Below are 16,934 nucleotides of genomic sequence, written 5' to 3'. Positions count from 1 at the left end.
ACTCCTGTCAAACTCCGTTATCTGCTGGTTCTACACCTGGCTGCATTCCATCTTCTTTACCACCAAACGCCGAGAGATCCTCCACGAGGCTTTCCTTTGTTCCCGGAGTAGATCCATCTGTCTCCGAGTGTGCTTCCATCTCCGAAGTTACTCCGTGACCGGTGACTTTTCTTCGGTCTGTGGCAACCGGGCCCGTCACCGCAAGCGCATGCCAGCGCTGGACACAGCCTCCACAGCACTTGCCATCTATCTCTCGGACGTCCAGCCAAAAAATCACATCATCTATGGAGTTGGTAACTATACCATTTTATCAACTGTTTCAAACTTTACGATTACGGAGTGCACTATATAAAAAGTGAATTATGCCAGTTTGCACAAAATTGGAGCGCAGAGCAAAATAGGGTGGGTCCAGCTCCCCGATGGGTGCCCCTATGATGAACAAGGAAGGGGGCCCTCATGGGGAGAGCGAGACACACTCTACGGAAATCCAAAAAGTTCAAAGTTTGAATTCAGGCCATTCGGCTCTAGAGTTAAATTCATAAATCTTCTGACTTTCGGCCTTAGACATTTTATCAATGAAGCTACCTCCTCTCCAATCTTTCTTAATAGTTTGTAGACCTGTATAAAAGAAAGTAGTAATTTCTTTATTATGGAATTTTGCAAAATGAGCTGATAAAGGATGTTTTAAATTTCCATATTTTATATTTGTTAAATGTTCAGCAATTCTGACTTTTAGTGGTCTTTTTGTTCTCCCAATGTATTGCTTCATACATCCACACTGTATCAGATATAGTACTCAACTTGTGTGACACGAGATGTGTTCTTTAATAGTCCATTTGAAATCAGTGGTACATGATGAAATTTCTATCGTTTTTTTAGGGCCCTTCACCTTCACACAGTTGAGGCATATTCCACATCTAAAAAATCCTTTTGTGTTTAACCAAGTCTCAGACAAATTGTGGGTTTTTATGGGGGGTTTGATACTTGGTGCAATCGTTATCCCCAAATTCGGGGCTTTTTTATATATACGATAGGAGCTTGGTCTGGCAGCAATCCTCCTATGTCTTTATCCTGTTTAACCATATGTCAGTGTTTATTAATGATTTGTTCAATTTTTTTATATTCGTGATTATAAGGTAAAATTAATTTGATTGAATGTTCTGTAGATATAGTGTCATTTTCTTTTGGTGTAAAAAATGTGGTCCTATCCAGGAGTTTAACGTGATTAAGGGACTGGGTCAAAAGTGTTTCCGGATCATTTTTATCTTTGAAGAGAGATATCATATCTTCTGCTTCTTCCAAAAAAGTATTATTGGATGTACAATTACGTTTTAAACGACGAAACTGTCCTTTAGGGATATTTGTAAGCCAACTAGATAGATGGCAACTGGTATAATCGATATAGCTGTTTTTTGTAGTTGGTTTTTTATAAGTATTACAATTTAACCTAGTTTTATCCGGACTCACTTTTATCTCCAAGTCAAGAAAAGTGATAGATTGTGTGCTAATGTATCGAGCTCGATAATGGCTAGGTGAGCTAGCCGAAACGTCGCCATCACACCTATGTGAATAAAGACCGCTTATTTGCATCGTATGAGAGTGCTGTCGCCTATTTCGTTTGCTATATATATATATATATATATATATATATATTATTCTTATTATTATAATTAGTAGTAGTAGTATTGTTGTTGTTCTTATTATATAGAACCAACAAATTCTGCATCACTTTACAATTTTGTGGGGGTAGATAAAGGTAAATATCAGACACTACAATATTTAATACTAAATATTCAAACTAGAGGAGTGACTGAAATACAACATTATGGTATAGAAAGGATATTTCATAAATTGTTTTACATTAATGAGATTTTCAATTATGACTTTTTAGATTACAACAATTTATATAGTGATGGAAATTATTACTAAGAAGATTAGAACCCAATTCCTTCAATGTATCAAATCAATATGACACATTGAAAACCTTCTGTAGACTCTCAAGAGCCTGAACGTTTGTGATTAGGTACCAGTCATCTGGCAGTTCAGCTGGTTTGGCTTTATATTTTTCAGCAAACTTTTCATTAAATTGGACAAAAATGTGTTTCCAGTAATCTGATGATTCAATGCTGGGGTCGGGTTGGATGGCCCAGTCTGGATAATAAGTGCGATACTCTTTGTATGGATGAGGTTCCCATTTTGTGTCTGAATTTCTAAAACAAGTTGCAGAGACGACAGACGAGGTGCATATATCTGTGACTAAACATTCTCTGTCTTTCCATCTGTATTGTCCCAAACCTTTAGGTCTATGAAAAGATGCAAAGTGCTCCTTATGTTCACCACCTCCTGCTTCGCATGGGACTTTACAGAACGGACACTGATGTCCACATCCAATCACCTTCTTGAACAATTCCTCTTGTGGTTTCATAGTGACCATAGAAAGTACAGAGTTGACACTCATAGACTTCAGCTCTGATAGGATTTGATCTTTCATTTCTGTGAGTAAATCCTGAACCTTAGAAGAGAATTCCTCAACCTTCGCTTTGTTATGGAAAGTGATGACTTTGATTTCTGGCTTTGAAATCACTAATTCTCTGTTCAACTTGTCACAAACAGTTTCCAAAAATAATGAAACATTTTTACTTTGAAGACTAGATTCATCTTGAAGAACATTCAGAGTTTTTACACAAATGGAAGAAAGAATATTTTCATACAATGGCGCTAATAATTCAGTGGATTGATATTTTTCCGTGACATAATTTAGTATCCAGGTTTTTGAAAATGACTCATATGAGTGTATGTATTGTACATATTTATCAAAAGACATTTCCTCCAGTAAAAGGGTCAATAAGTTACACTGAAAAAAGGTTCTGCTGCTGAACATCCTGTTATCAAGACCATGTAAAATGTCATCCACCATCTTTTCTCCCAGATGTTTGAAGATATATTCCGTAACGGCTGGCTTTAGGCATTGCTCACAAAACTGTCTGGCTCTTCTCCAACTCTTGTCCTTTTCCATAAGTATATTGGCAAATGTTGACAAATACTGAGGTTTCAGGTTCTCTAAACATGTTTTCGGGTCGTTCTTTTGAATAAAGGTTTCATGCATCTTCTGAAACCTTTGTGAGGCCTTCGCAAAGATAAAAAGCTTGATGTCCAACTCAAACTCTGGTGAGAAGTGAAGCTTTTTTGTTGTACTCTGAAGTTTTGTATTAATCATGTGCAGTAGTTCCTGACAGTAGGCATCATCATAGTCTTCAGCTGTATTTATCTTCTCTGTTACATATTTGTTACACATCTCTATTAGGGAGGTAGCAAGATCTCCTACCTTGTCATAGGGTTCTTTCCTGTTCCCAAACATGCTTTTTATATTTGAAAGAAGAGAACGATCAATGTGTGTGTCATTCATAACAAAGGTTTGATTTGCATAAGGTTCTAAGCTATTTATGTGGACCAGTGTCTCACTTATGACAGGTCCTTGTCTTTTTAGGTCACTCTTTAACTGCTGTAAAATCGTTTCACTGACATTTCTCCGCTGCAAAGTCTCTACCTGTAACTGTGATAGCGTCTCCTCCCACATGGATTCAAACTCTTGTTTTACTTCTTGATGGCTCATTTGTAGGTTCTTCTTTTTACCACTGTTCAGAAGTTTAGAGATTTTCTTCTCTATTAGTTGTTGATACTGATTCTGGATTTTATGAATCTCAAATTTCCCTTTTTGGATAGAAATTGTCTCGTGGCATTTGCTAAGGGCATTTCTTTCAAGTTCATTTTTTAAGAATTTCACACTCTGTTTAAAATCCTCCCGATATCTTTCTATAAGATTAGCATTTTCTAACTTATCCTCAAAATGCTTTTCCAGATGCCCCAGCATGCTATTTTCTTCCAGAAGCAGCAACTGTTGAAGTTCCCCCCTGTACCCAGACAGCGCTTGTCTATCCAGGCTCTCAGCTGATTCATTTTTTATTTTGTTTTCTGTGCTCATGATCCAGTTATACACTTTTTTGTGGAATTCCCATTCCCAATTAGAGAAATTCACAGACAAATTATTATACGCATCAGCTACCAGAATGTTCATGAAACTAAAGATGAATTTCTCGTGTTTCACAGCTTTCCACAAACTTTCTATCCAAGAAATAAATCCATTGATGGTGGAAGGTGATTTTTGAGATTTTATGAAGTCAACCAGATACTCTTTTAGCTTGTGGACATTTTCACTGTAACCAATATTTACTCGAGCCATCGGTGGAACTCCATGCCACAGCCCGGGAATGTACCAATTGTGTTTCTCAACATCATAGTCCATCACGTCAGTGAAAGTTGTGATTCCTCTTCTTTTTTCCATTTCTGCTGCAACTTTTGTCATTTTATCTAGTTGTTCTAGAAGTTTCTTCCTGTCTCTCATGTTGTTCTCATGGGCGGACACATCGCTCACATTCTGATGGACAAACTGGCAGTTGGGCTTCTTTCCAACTTCTTTCATCCTTAGAAATGCATGGACCACAATCTGCAAAATATCTTTCATCTCTGTGGTGTTCTCCATGGCCATGTTGACTATAGTGATGTCACTCAACCCAATCACTAATGTGGCCAATTCATTATCATGTTCATAACTATCATCAAGTGAAGACAATTCAGGAGCTTTTAACCCTTCAGTGTCAATTACCAGAATAAATTCACAGCCAATCTCCTCTTTAAAGTTCTCCTCCACTTTAATAAGGGTCATGAAGGCTCCTCGTGTGCATCGTCCACTTGCCACAGGGAACTGTAGACCAAACATGGTATTCAGAAGGGTGGACTTCCCAGTACTCTGCACTCCCAGCACAGTTATCACTTTTATCCTGCATTGTCCTGCTGTCATCTCATCTAGCACAGTTATCCCTTTCTGGCTCTCCCAAGACATTGGGCCAAGTTTCATATTTAGCGCTTTCAGAATATCAGTTATCCACTTCATGGGGATATTAGAGGCATCTCCATCAATCAGCTCCAGAGGAAAGCCATCTATAAGTAAGTCTGCAGCTATTCCTGGAAGTCCACCGAACTGTTTCCTGTGTTCAGGAATTATTCCTTCTTTTATCATGGAACATTCAGCTTCATAAAACTGTCCCAACTCACGCAGGAAATGTTCTATCCCTAAGGAACTATCTGCTATTTTCTGGTCTATCTTCTTAAGCTCATCAGAATTGTTGGATTTCGATTTTTCCCTGTATTCCTCTTGCAACTTGGACAAATTTTTTCGAGCAGTTAAATCAAGTTCAAATTTCATCCACTTTAAAAAATAGCGTTTCTCTGTTTTAGACAAATGGGTGATAGCATTGATAAATAACATTATGCCATTTGGTAAGTCATGTTCATTTTGCTGCCTGTGTAGGGAGATCCGTTCCTGGTTTAGTTCATACTGATAAGTTTGTGTGTCTTTTCCCCCTTGTTTTGTCATTCTACATAGTTCTTTTTCCACTTTAGACAGTTGTTTCCATAGTTCTCCCTGCAGTTTTAGTGTCTCCCTTTTATATTCTTCAACATCTTTGATGACTGAAGTGATGTTACACGCGTATGCTCTTGCTTTTTGACATTCCGGAAAGTTCTCATCTACATCAATATTAAACCAATATCTGTGGTTTCTCAGACTTTCTAGAGATGAAATTGGCGGATCTGCATCCAACAATTTTTCAATGATCTTCTGTATCCGTTTCACAAATTCTGCATCATTGGCATTGCTTCCCTTTGCTATAATGTGCTTTGCAGTAGCGTGTAACCTTGGCATTAGGTGTTTAAGGTGTGTCTTTGTCTTTGAGTCAACAGCCTTGTCTTTACCTGGACTGACAACAAAATAAAACTTGGTATCATTGGGATCGCAGGATGATAATAATCGGAGTTGTCTCTCACTCATACTCTCAATAAATATAAAGATGGCCGATGAGATGCGAGTGAGAAATGTGAACTGATCCCAGTTAGACTCCAGGTCTCCTCGTAGGTTGGCCACAGCAATTGGTTCTGAGAAAACATCAGAATTCCCACAAGGAAAGTACCAGGACATTTCCACCAGCCCATCAGATATCTTCCTTTCAATGTTCCCTCCTTCCATGTTGTCATGTATGAAGAAGTCATGATGTTGCTGAGTTGGGTTAAGAACCTGGTTTAGTAGTTTAGATTTAGATAATTTATTTGGCCCCAACCTAAAGAAAGAGAAGATCGGCATTTCAATATTCACCACATTGTCTTCTCTGAACCCTTTACTGTCTGCTAGAGACTGAGGTCTCCATTTCTTCACAATGTCTCTCATTGCCCAAAGCATAAAAGTGCAGCCTGAACCATCACCAAGAGGAAGCAACAAAGGAACAGCAAACTGACACACAGACATTTTTGTTACAATTTCTTGCTGCAGAAAGCTGTCTGAACAATGAAGAAGAACACAAATAATATCCAATGGGTTGATAGGACCTGACTGATGCTTTATTTCAGAGTCATCAAACAAATCATCATAGTCCTCATCATCTTCATCATTTGGTTCCTGAGTAGAATTATCCTGTTGCAGTTGAATATTTCGCGCTGTTTGGTTTAAAGCCATTAGCTTCCTTAAGAAATACCACATGATGTCCTCAAAACGTTGTGGTTGAACATTGTTGTTCTCTTTTCCAATACTTAAAACATCTCTCAGAGACAGCTTTGTAGTCAAGAGCATTTTCACATTCAGCTGTTCCACCAGTTCCTGAAACTTTCTGGGTTTACCTGCGGAGATATGAATGTGATATGAGAAAATGAACAGTTAAAGTGATATTAGAAATATTATATGGTGTAATTACACAAAAACAAAGAATGTAAATTTAAAAAGTAATTTTAAAAAGTAACTTATAAGTTCCACTATAAAAGAATATAACTACTATAATACTGCCCCTATATACAAGAATATAACTACTAGAATACTGCTCCTATATAAATGAATATAATTACTATAATACTGATCCTATATACAAGAATATAACTACTATAATACTGCTCCTATATACAAGAATATAACTACTATAATACTGCTCCTATATACAAGAATATAACTACTATAATACTGCTCCTATATACAAGACTATAACTACTATAATACTGCCTTCTATATAGAAGAATTTAACTACTATAATACTGCCCCCTATATACAAGAATATAACTACCATAATACTGCTCCCCATATACAAGAATATAACTACTATAATACTGTCTCCTATATACAAGAATATAACTACTATAATACTGCTCCTATATACAAAAATATAACTACTATAATACTGCTCCTATATACAAGAATAGAACTACTATAATACTGATCCTATATACAAGAATATAACTACTATAATACTGCTCCTATATACAAGAATATAACTACTATAATACTGCTCCTATATACAAGAATATAACTACTATAATACTGCTCCTATATACAAGAATATAACTACTATAATACTGCTCCTATATACAAGAATATAACTACTATAATACTGCCTCCTATATACAAGAATATAACTACTATAATACTGCTCCTATATACAAGAATATAACTACTATAATACTGCTCCAATATACAAGAATATACCAACTATAATACTGCCCCTATATACAAGAATATAACTACTATAATACTGCCCCTATATACAAGAATATAACTACTATAATACTGCCCCCTATGTACAGGAATATAACTACTATAATACTGCTCCTATATACAGGAATATAACTACTATAATACTGCTCCTATATACAGGAATATAACTACTATAATACTACTCCTATATACAAGAATATAACTACTATAATACTGCTTCTATATGCAAGAATATACCTACTATAATACTGCCCCTATATACAAGAATATAACTACTATAATACTGCTCCTATATACAAGAATATAACTACTATAATACTGCCTCCTATATACAAGAATATAACTACTATAATACTGCTCCTATATACAAGAATATAACTACTATAATACTGCTCCTATATACAAGAATATAACTACTATAATACTGCTCCTATATATAAGACTATAACTACTATAATACTGTCTTCTATATACAAGAATATAACTATTATAATACTGCTCCTATATACAAGAATATAACTACTATAATACTGCTCCTATATACAAGAATATAACTACTATAATACTGCTCCTATATACAAGTGTCAGGATTCGGCAGGCTGGAGGTGGATCCTCTGTGTCAGAGAGGGATTGGCGTGGACCGTGTCGGTGGACCGGTTCTAAGTTGCTACTGGTTTACACCAGAGCCCACCGCAAAGCGGGATGGCCTTGCAGCGGCGGTAGCAACCAGGTCGTATCCACCGGCAACGGCTCAACCTCTCTGACTGCTGAGATAGGCGTGGTACAAGGGATTAGACAAGAGCAGGGTCGGACGTAGCAGAAGGTCAGGGCAGGCAGCAAGGATCGTAGTCAGGGGCAACGGCAAGAGGTCTGGAACACTGGCTAGGGATACACAAGGAACGCTTTCACTGGCACAATGGCAACAAGATCCGGCAAGGAAGTGCAGGGGAAGTGAGGTAATATAGGGAAGTGCACAGGTGAACACACTAATTAAAAACCATGCACCAATCAGTGGCGCACCGGCCCGTTAAATCGCAAAGAACCGGCGCGCGCGCGCCCTAGGGAGCGGGGCCGCGCGCGCCGGGACAGCACAGACGGGGAGCGAGTCTGGTAAGCGGGTTGGGATGCGCACCGCGAGCTGGCGCGTCCCGCATCACGAATCGCATCCTGGCTAGGGACATTATCGCAGCGCACCCGGTCAGCGGGTCTGACCGGGGCGCTGCGAACAGGAGAACGCTGTGAGCGCTCCAGGGAGGAGCGGGGACCCAGAGCGCTCGGCGTAACAACAAGAATATAACTACTATAATACTGCTCCTATATACAAGAATATAACTACTATAATATTGCTCCTATATACAAGAATACAACTACTATAATACTGCTCCTAAACACAAAAATATAACTACTATAATACTACCTCCTATATACAAGAATTTATCTACTGTAATACTGCCTCCTATATACAAGAATACAACTACTATAATACTGCCTCCTATATACAAGAATATAACTACTATAATACTGCTCCTATATACAAAAATATAACTACTATAATACTGCTCCTATATACAAGAATATAACTACTATAATACTGCTCCTATATACAAGAATACAACTACTATAATACTGATCCTATATACAAGAATATAACTACTATAATACTGCTCCTAAATACAAGAATATAACTACTATAATACTGCTCCTATATACAAGAATACAACTACTATAATACTGCCTCCTATATGCAAGAATATAACTACTATAATACTGCTCCTATATACAAGAATACAACTACTATAATACTGATCCTATATACAAGAATATAACTACTATAATACTGCCCCTATATACAAGAATATAACTACTATAATACTGCTCCTATATACAAAAATATAACTACTATAACAGTCCAACAAGATGAGTGGCACTATTGTGTGGTCTCCCTTAGTAACAGGAAAAGTTCTTACCATGCAATGCGAGGCTGTGCAGACGGACTTGTGACACAGGCTATACCTGGAGGTGCAGGTACAAATATAGTGTTCATATAAATCCAAGAAGCAGGTAAAGGAATGAATACCACACTCACCCACTGTCAAATGCCAGGAACACAGGAGGTTTATTTCAGATCACAAGATCGATCTTACAGGTGCAGGACGTGGAGGAGAAAAAAAGCCATACACGACTAGTTTCACGCCGGACGGCGCTTTCTCTGGCTATAATACTGCCTCCAATATACAAGAATATATCTACGATAATACTGCTCCTATATACAAGAATACAACTACTATAATACTGCTCCTATATACAAGAATATAACTACTATAATACTGCTCCTATATACAAGAATATATCTACTATAATACTGCTCCTATATACAATAATATAACTACTATAATACTGCTCCTATATACAAGAATATAACTACTATAATACTGCTTCTATATACAATAATATAACTACTATAATACTGCTCCTATATACAAGAATACAACTACTATAATACTGCTACTGTCACGGTCTGGAGTGGTATGCAGGAATGACACAGGTAGTGGATCCTCTATGTCAGTGAGGTGATGGCGTGGGCCGTAGCAGGGGAACGGAATCTAAGGGGTTACTGGTTTTCACCAGAGCCCGCCGCAAAGCGGGATTGACTTGCTGCGGCAGGTAACCCCCAGGTCGTTCCACCCAATAGCGACTCAACCTCACTGACTGCTGAGTCAGGCGCGGTACATGGAAAGATTTAGGAATAAGAAGAAAGGAAGGAAGGTGGAGTTTGTAGGAGACAGAATTGATTTGGTTTTTGATTTTAAATGGCCCGAGGTAACGAGGACCCAACTTGTACCTAGGGACACGAAACCGTATGTATTTGGCAGAGAGCCACACTTTGTCACCAGGGACAATGACAAGAGGAGTTCTTCTCTTTTTATCCGCATGTCTCTTCATAGATGCCAGTAAGAGCGACTTTTGAGTCTCCTTCCAGATAGCGGAGAAATCCAGGGTTACTTCATCCACGGCAGGAACTCCAGAAGAAGTGGGAATGAGGAGGGGGGGCAGCGGGTGACGGCCGTACACCACAAAAAATGGAGATTTGGCGGAAGATTCTGAATTTTTGAAATTGTACGAGAATTTAGCCCAGGGCAGAACGTCGACCCAATCATCTTGGCGGGAGGAGACAAAATGTCGCAAGTAGTCACCAAGAATCTGGTTCACTCTTTCCACTTGTAAATTGGATTGGGGGTGAAATTTAATTTGATCTTTAATTGATTACAGAGAGCTATCCAAAATTTTGACACAAATTGAACGCCTCTATACGAGACGATATGCGTGGGAAGCCCGTGAAGACGAAAAATCTGCAGAAAAAATTGCTTCGCTAATTGTGGCGCAGAAGGAAGGCCAGGAAGCGGAATAAAGTGAGCCATTTTGGAAAAATGATCAACGACCACCCAGATGACAGTGTTGCCATGGGATAAAGGAAGATCAGTGATGAAGTCCATGGCTATGTGGGACCAAGGCTGTTCAGGCACCGGCAGAGGAAGAAGGAAGACCTGCAGGCTTCTGGCGTGGGGTCTTGTCACCTGCACACACTGTACAGGCTCGTACGAAATCGGTCACATCCTTTTCCAGGGAGGACATCCAATAGTGTCTGGCAATCAACTGTATAGATTTTTTGATTTCAGCGTGACCAGCCAGAAGGGAGGAATGGCCCCATTTGAGGATCCGGAGGCGAAGACGGGGAGGAACATAAGTTTTTCCTGGAGGGATAGGCACAAGAGAAGCAGGAGCAGAAGAGATCAGACACTCAGGGGGGATGATGTGCTGAGGAAGGGTCTCGGCTTCAGAGGCATCGGTGGTACGAGATAGAGCATCAGCCCTGAAATTCTTGTCTGCGGGACGAAAATGGATTTGAAAGTTGAAACGGGCAAAAAACAACGACCATCTAGCCTGGCGAGGATTTAGCCGCTGGGCGGATTGAAGATAAGACAAATTTTTGTAATCTGTATAAATGGTGATGGGGTGAAGGGATCCTTCCAGAAGATGTCTCCACTCCTCAAGTGCCAACTTAATAGCCAATAGTTCACGGTCTCCAATGGAATCGTTTTTTTCAGGAGGAGAAAAGGTTTTGGAGAAAAATCCACAAGTGACATTTTTTCCTTTAGCAGATTTTTGTAGGAGAACAGCTCCGGCTCCAACTGAGCAGGCGTCAACCTCGAGGAAGAAGGGCTTCAGAGGATCTGGTCTGGACAAGACTGGAGCAGAGGAGAAGGCGGCTTTGAGGTGGTTAAAGGCTTCCTCCGCCTGTGGCGGCCAGGATTTCGGATTACCATTTTTCTTAGTCAGTGCTACAATAGGAGCAACGATGGTGGAGAAGTGGGGAATAAATTGACGATAATAATTTGCAAATCCGAGAAATCTTTGGAATGCTCGTAGGCCAGTGGGACGAGACCAATCAACTACCGCAGATAGCTTATCTGGGTCCATTTGAAGACCTTGACCGGACACAATGTATCCCAGGAAGAGAAGACTGCTGCGTTCAAATAGACATTTCTCAATTTTGGCGTAAAGTTGATTTTGGCATAGTCGCTGAAGCACTTGATGGACATGAAGGCGATGTTCCTCTAGGTTGGAGGAAAAAATTAGGATGTCATCAAGATAGACACAGGAATACAGCATGTCCCGAAAAATCTCATTAACAAGGTCCTGAAAGACTGCTGGGGCATTGCAAAGTCCAAAGGGCATGACTAGGTATTCAAAGTGACCATCTCTAGTATTGAAGGCGGTTTTCCATTCATCACCTGCTCGAATACGGATGAGGGTATATGCGCCCCTTAGATCAAGTTTGGTGAAAATCTTAGCTCCACGCAGTCGGTCAAAGAGTTCAGAGATGAGAGGCAGAGGATAGCGATTTTTTACAGTAATTTTATTAAGATCGCGGTAGTCAATACAGGGGCGTAGAGATCCATCTTTTTAAGCAACGAAGAAAAATCCAGCTCCGGCTGGAGAAGATTTCCAGATAAAACCTCTTTTGAGGTTTTCCTGTATGTACTCTGTCATAGCTTGTGTTTCCGGGGCAGAAAGTGGGTAAATCCTACCACGGGGAGGTGTGGTACCAGGGAGCAAGTCGATAGGGCAGTCATAGGGTCTATGTGGAGGTAAGACCTCTGCTTGCTTTTTACAAAAGACATCCGAAAAGTCCTGATAGGCCTTAGGAAGACCTGGCAATGGAGTAGCCATGGAGACTTGGCAGGAAGGAACTGGGTGGAGACATCGCTTGTGGCAAGAAGTTCCCCAACTCTTAATGTCCCCGGTGGCCCAGTCGAGGCTAGGCGAATCACGTTGGAGCCAGGGCAAGCCCAGAAGAATTTCAGAAGTGCAGTTGGGTAGCACAAAAATTCAATATGTTCATGATGGTGAACTCCAACACTCATGAGTAGTGTTTGAGTGCGGTAACGCACGGTGCTGACCAGTCTCTCTCCATTGACGGATGAAATGAAGAGAGGTTTGACAAGACGGGTAACTGGAATATTGAATCTGTTGATTAGGGAGGCTTCAATGAAACTTCCTGCTGAACCCGAGTCCAAGAAGGCCACAGCGGAGAAGGATGTAGTATTAGCGGGTATGGCAATCCGCACAGGTATAGTCAGTCATGGAGAAGAAGAATTCACACCTAGCAACGCCTCTCCTACGTTAACTAGGTGCGAGCGTTTCCCTGACACGGAGGACGAATGGGACAGTCCTTCAGGAAATGTTCAGAACTAGCACAGTACAGGCACAGGTTTTCGTTCCTACGGCGAGTCCTCTCTTGTTGGGTCAGGCGAGACCGATCCACTTGCATAGCCTCCTTGGCGGAAGGCACAGGAACAAATTGCAAAGGATGCTGGAAGAGTGGTGCCAGGGGAGGAAACCGCCTGGTGCGAACAAGATCCTTTTCCTGACGAAGCTCCAGGCGTCTTTCAGAGAAATGCATGACGATTCGGGTGGCCAAATGGATAAGTTCAGACAGGGTAGCAGGAATTTCTTGTGCGGCCAGAACATCTTTGATGTGACTGGATAAGCCTTTTTTGAAGGTCGCGCAGAGGGTCTCATTATTCCAGGATAGCTCTGAGGCAAGGGTGCGGAACTGAATGGCGTATTCGCCCACTGAAGAACTCCCTTGGACAAGATTCAATAGGGCTGTCTCGGCTGAGGAAGCCCAGGCTGGCTCCTCAAAGACAGTGCGTACTTCTGAGAAGAAGGACTCGATAGTAGCAGTGGCAGGAGCGTTGCGGTCCCAAAGCGGTGTGGCCCAGGACAAGGCCTTTCCAGACAGCAGGCTGACCACGAACGCCACCTTAGACTGTTCTGTAGGAAATTGGTCTGACATCATCTCCAGGTGTAGGGAACACTGGGACAGGAATCCACGGCACAGTTTAGAGTCCCCATCAAACTTGTCTGGTAGGGACAGGCGGAATCTGGGAGCGGACACTCGCTGCAGAGGAGATGCAGGAGCTGGCGGAGGAGATGGTTGCTGTTGTTGAGGCAGAAGCTGTTGCAGCATAGCGGTCAACTGAGTCAACTGCTGTCCTTGTAGAGCGATCTGCTGTGATTGCTGGGCGACCACCGTGGTTAGGTCAGCGACACTGGGCAGCGGGACCTCAGCGGGATCCATGGCCGGATCTACTGTCACGGTCCGGAGTGGTATGCAGGGATGACACAGGTAGTGGATCCTCTATGTCAGTGAAGTAATGGCGTGGGCCGTACCAGGGGAACGGAATCTAAGGGGTTACTGGTTTTCACCAGAGCCCGCCGCAAAGCGGGATGGACTTGCAGCGGCAGGTAACCCCCAGGTCGTTCCACCCAATAGCGACTCAACCTCACTGACTGCTGAGTCAGGCGCGGTACAGAAGGACTAGGCAAAAGGCAAGGTCAGACGTAGCAGAAGGTCAGGGCAGGCAGCAACAGTTTGTAGTCAAGGGCAACGGCAAGGGTCTGGATACACAGGCAAAGGACACATGGGAACGCTTACCCTGGCACAAGGCAACAAGATCCAGCAAGGACAGGAAGGGGAAGTGGGTTTTTATAATATGGAAGTGTTTGGTACTAATTGGGCCAGGCACCAATTAATGGTGCACTGGCCCTTTAAATTTCAGAGAGCCGGCACACGCGCACCCTAGAGAGCGGGGCCGCACGCGCCGGGACAGGACAGCAGGAGGACGGGGCAGGTGAGAAGATTGGGATGCGACCCGCTAAGCGAATCGCATCCCCGCCGGTGACAACAGAGCAGCGCTCCCGGTCAGCGGGTCTGACCAGGGTGCTGCACGCAGAAGAACGCCGCGAGCGCTCCGGGGAGGAGCAGGGACCCGGAGCGCTCGCGTAACAGCTACTATATCCAAGAATATAACTACTATAATACTGCTCCTATATACAAGAATAAAATTACTATAATACTGCCTCCTATGTACATGAATATAACTACTATAATACTGCCTCCTTTATACAAGAATATAACTACTATAATACTGCTCCTATATACAAGAATATAACTACTATAATACTGCTCCTATATACAAGAATATAACTACTATAATACTGCCCCCTATATACAAGAATATAACTACTATAATACTGCTCCTATATACAAGAATATATCTACTATAATACTGCTCCTATATACAAGAATATAACTACTATAATACTGCTCCTATATACAAGAATATAACTACTATAATACTGCTCCTATATACAAGAATATAACTACTATAATACTGCTCCTATATACAAGTGTTACGCCGAGCGCTCCGGGTCCCCGCTCCTCCCCGGAGCGCTCACGGCGTCTATCTCCCTGCAGCGCCCCGGTCAGTCCCGCTGACCGGGAGCGCTGCACTGACATGGCCGTCGGGGATGCGATTCGCACAGCGGGACGCGCCCGCTCGCGAATCGCATCCCAAGTCACTTACCCGTCCCGGTCCCCTGCTGTCATGTGCTGGCGCGCGCGGCTCCGCTCTCTAGGGCGCGCGCGCGCCAGCTCTCTGAGACTTAAAGGGCCAGTGCACCAATGATTGGTGCCTGGCCCAATTAGCTTAATTGGCTCCCACCTGCTCCCAGACTATATCTGCTCACTGCCCCTGCACTCCCTTGCCGGATCTTGTTGCCCTTGTGCCAGAGAAAGCCTTTCCTTGTGTGTTCCTAGCCTGTGTTCCAGACCTCCTGTCGTTGCCCCTGACTACGATCCTTGCTGCCTGCCCTGACCTTCTGCTACGTCCGACCTTGCTCTTGCCTTATCCCTTGTACCATGCCTATCTCAGCAGTCAGAGAGGTTGAGCCGTTGCCGGTGGATACGACCTGGTTGCTACCGCCGCTGCAAGACCATCCCGCTTTGCGGCGGGCTCTGGTGAAAACCAGTAGCAACTTAGAACCGGTCCACCGACACGGTCCACGCCAATCCCTCTCTGACACAGAGGATCCACCTCCTGCCTGCCGATCCGTGATAGTAGATCCGGCCATGGATTCCGCTGAGGTGCCGCTGTCAAGTCTTGCCGACATTTCCACGGTGATTGCCCAGCAATCCCTAATGATCACCCAACGAAATCACCAGCTGGCATACTTGACCACCGTGACACAGCAACTTCAGTCACAGATACAGCAGCTGCTGCCGCAGATACAGCAACTTCAGTCTCAGACAGAGCAGCTGCAACAGCAACAACCATCTCCTCCGCCGGCTCCTGCAACTCCTCCGCAGCGACCGGTCGCTCCTAACCCCTGCTTGTCCCTGCCGGACAAATTTGATGGGGACTCTAGACTCTGCCGTGGTCTCCTGCCTGGGAAGGCCCTGCCATGTGCCACACCGCTCGGAGCACCTCTCTCACAGTATCCTTTGCAATCCACCCCTGTGCCTCCCGCCGAGGAGGCTATGCAAGTGGATCGGTCTCGCCTGACCCCTAAAGAGAGGACTCGCCGCAGAAAGAAAGATTTACTTCTATACTGCACTGTGCGTTACCGCACAGAACCCCTGCTCTTGAGCATGGAACTTTTTGTTTTGCCCAAATGCTCCTCTGAACTCCTCCTCGGTCTGCCATGGCTCCAACGCCACTCCTCTACCCTTGTCTGGACCACCGGGGAGATCATGAGCTGGGGTGCTTCTTGCCACAGAAAATGCCTCACGTCTGCTCCCAGTCCCGTCTGTCAAACCTCTGTGTCTCCCCCTTTACCTGGTCTCCCCAAGGCCTATCTGGACTATGCTGTGTCTCCTCCTCACAGCCCCCGTCCTGTTAACACTCTGCCCCGTGCCAAGCTTGACCCTCTTCCCTCCCTCCCCACCCCCACGCCTTCTTGTGTGCCCGCTGTTGATGAGGTTTCCCGGGGCTTCGCC

At 42.9% G+C, this 16,934-nt stretch overlaps 1 protein-coding gene across 3 annotated transcripts in view; it reads right to left on the bottom strand.

The window, feature by feature from the left end:
- Positions 1–377: 377 nt before the first annotated feature.
- The window catches only part of LOC130283982 (up-regulator of cell proliferation-like), a 99,682-nt gene continuing 83,125 nt past the window's right edge, over positions 378–16,934 (bottom strand). For all 3 annotated transcript variants that reach the window (XM_056533834.1, XM_056533835.1, XM_056533836.1), the window contains one exon: positions 378–6,726. In XM_056533834.1, coding sequence (XP_056389809.1) covers positions 1,964–6,726 — 4,763 coding nt within the window. In that variant the 3' untranslated portion in view covers positions 378–1,963. The remainder of the gene's footprint in view (positions 6,727–16,934) is intronic.

Source organism: Hyla sarda, chromosome 8 (assembly GCF_029499605.1).
Source record: "Hyla sarda isolate aHylSar1 chromosome 8, aHylSar1.hap1, whole genome shotgun sequence".
Taxonomy (NCBI): domain Eukaryota; kingdom Metazoa; phylum Chordata; class Amphibia; order Anura; family Hylidae; genus Hyla; species Hyla sarda.
The sequence above is the reverse complement of the archived record's forward strand: the minus strand, read 5'-3'. Positions and strand labels throughout refer to the sequence as shown.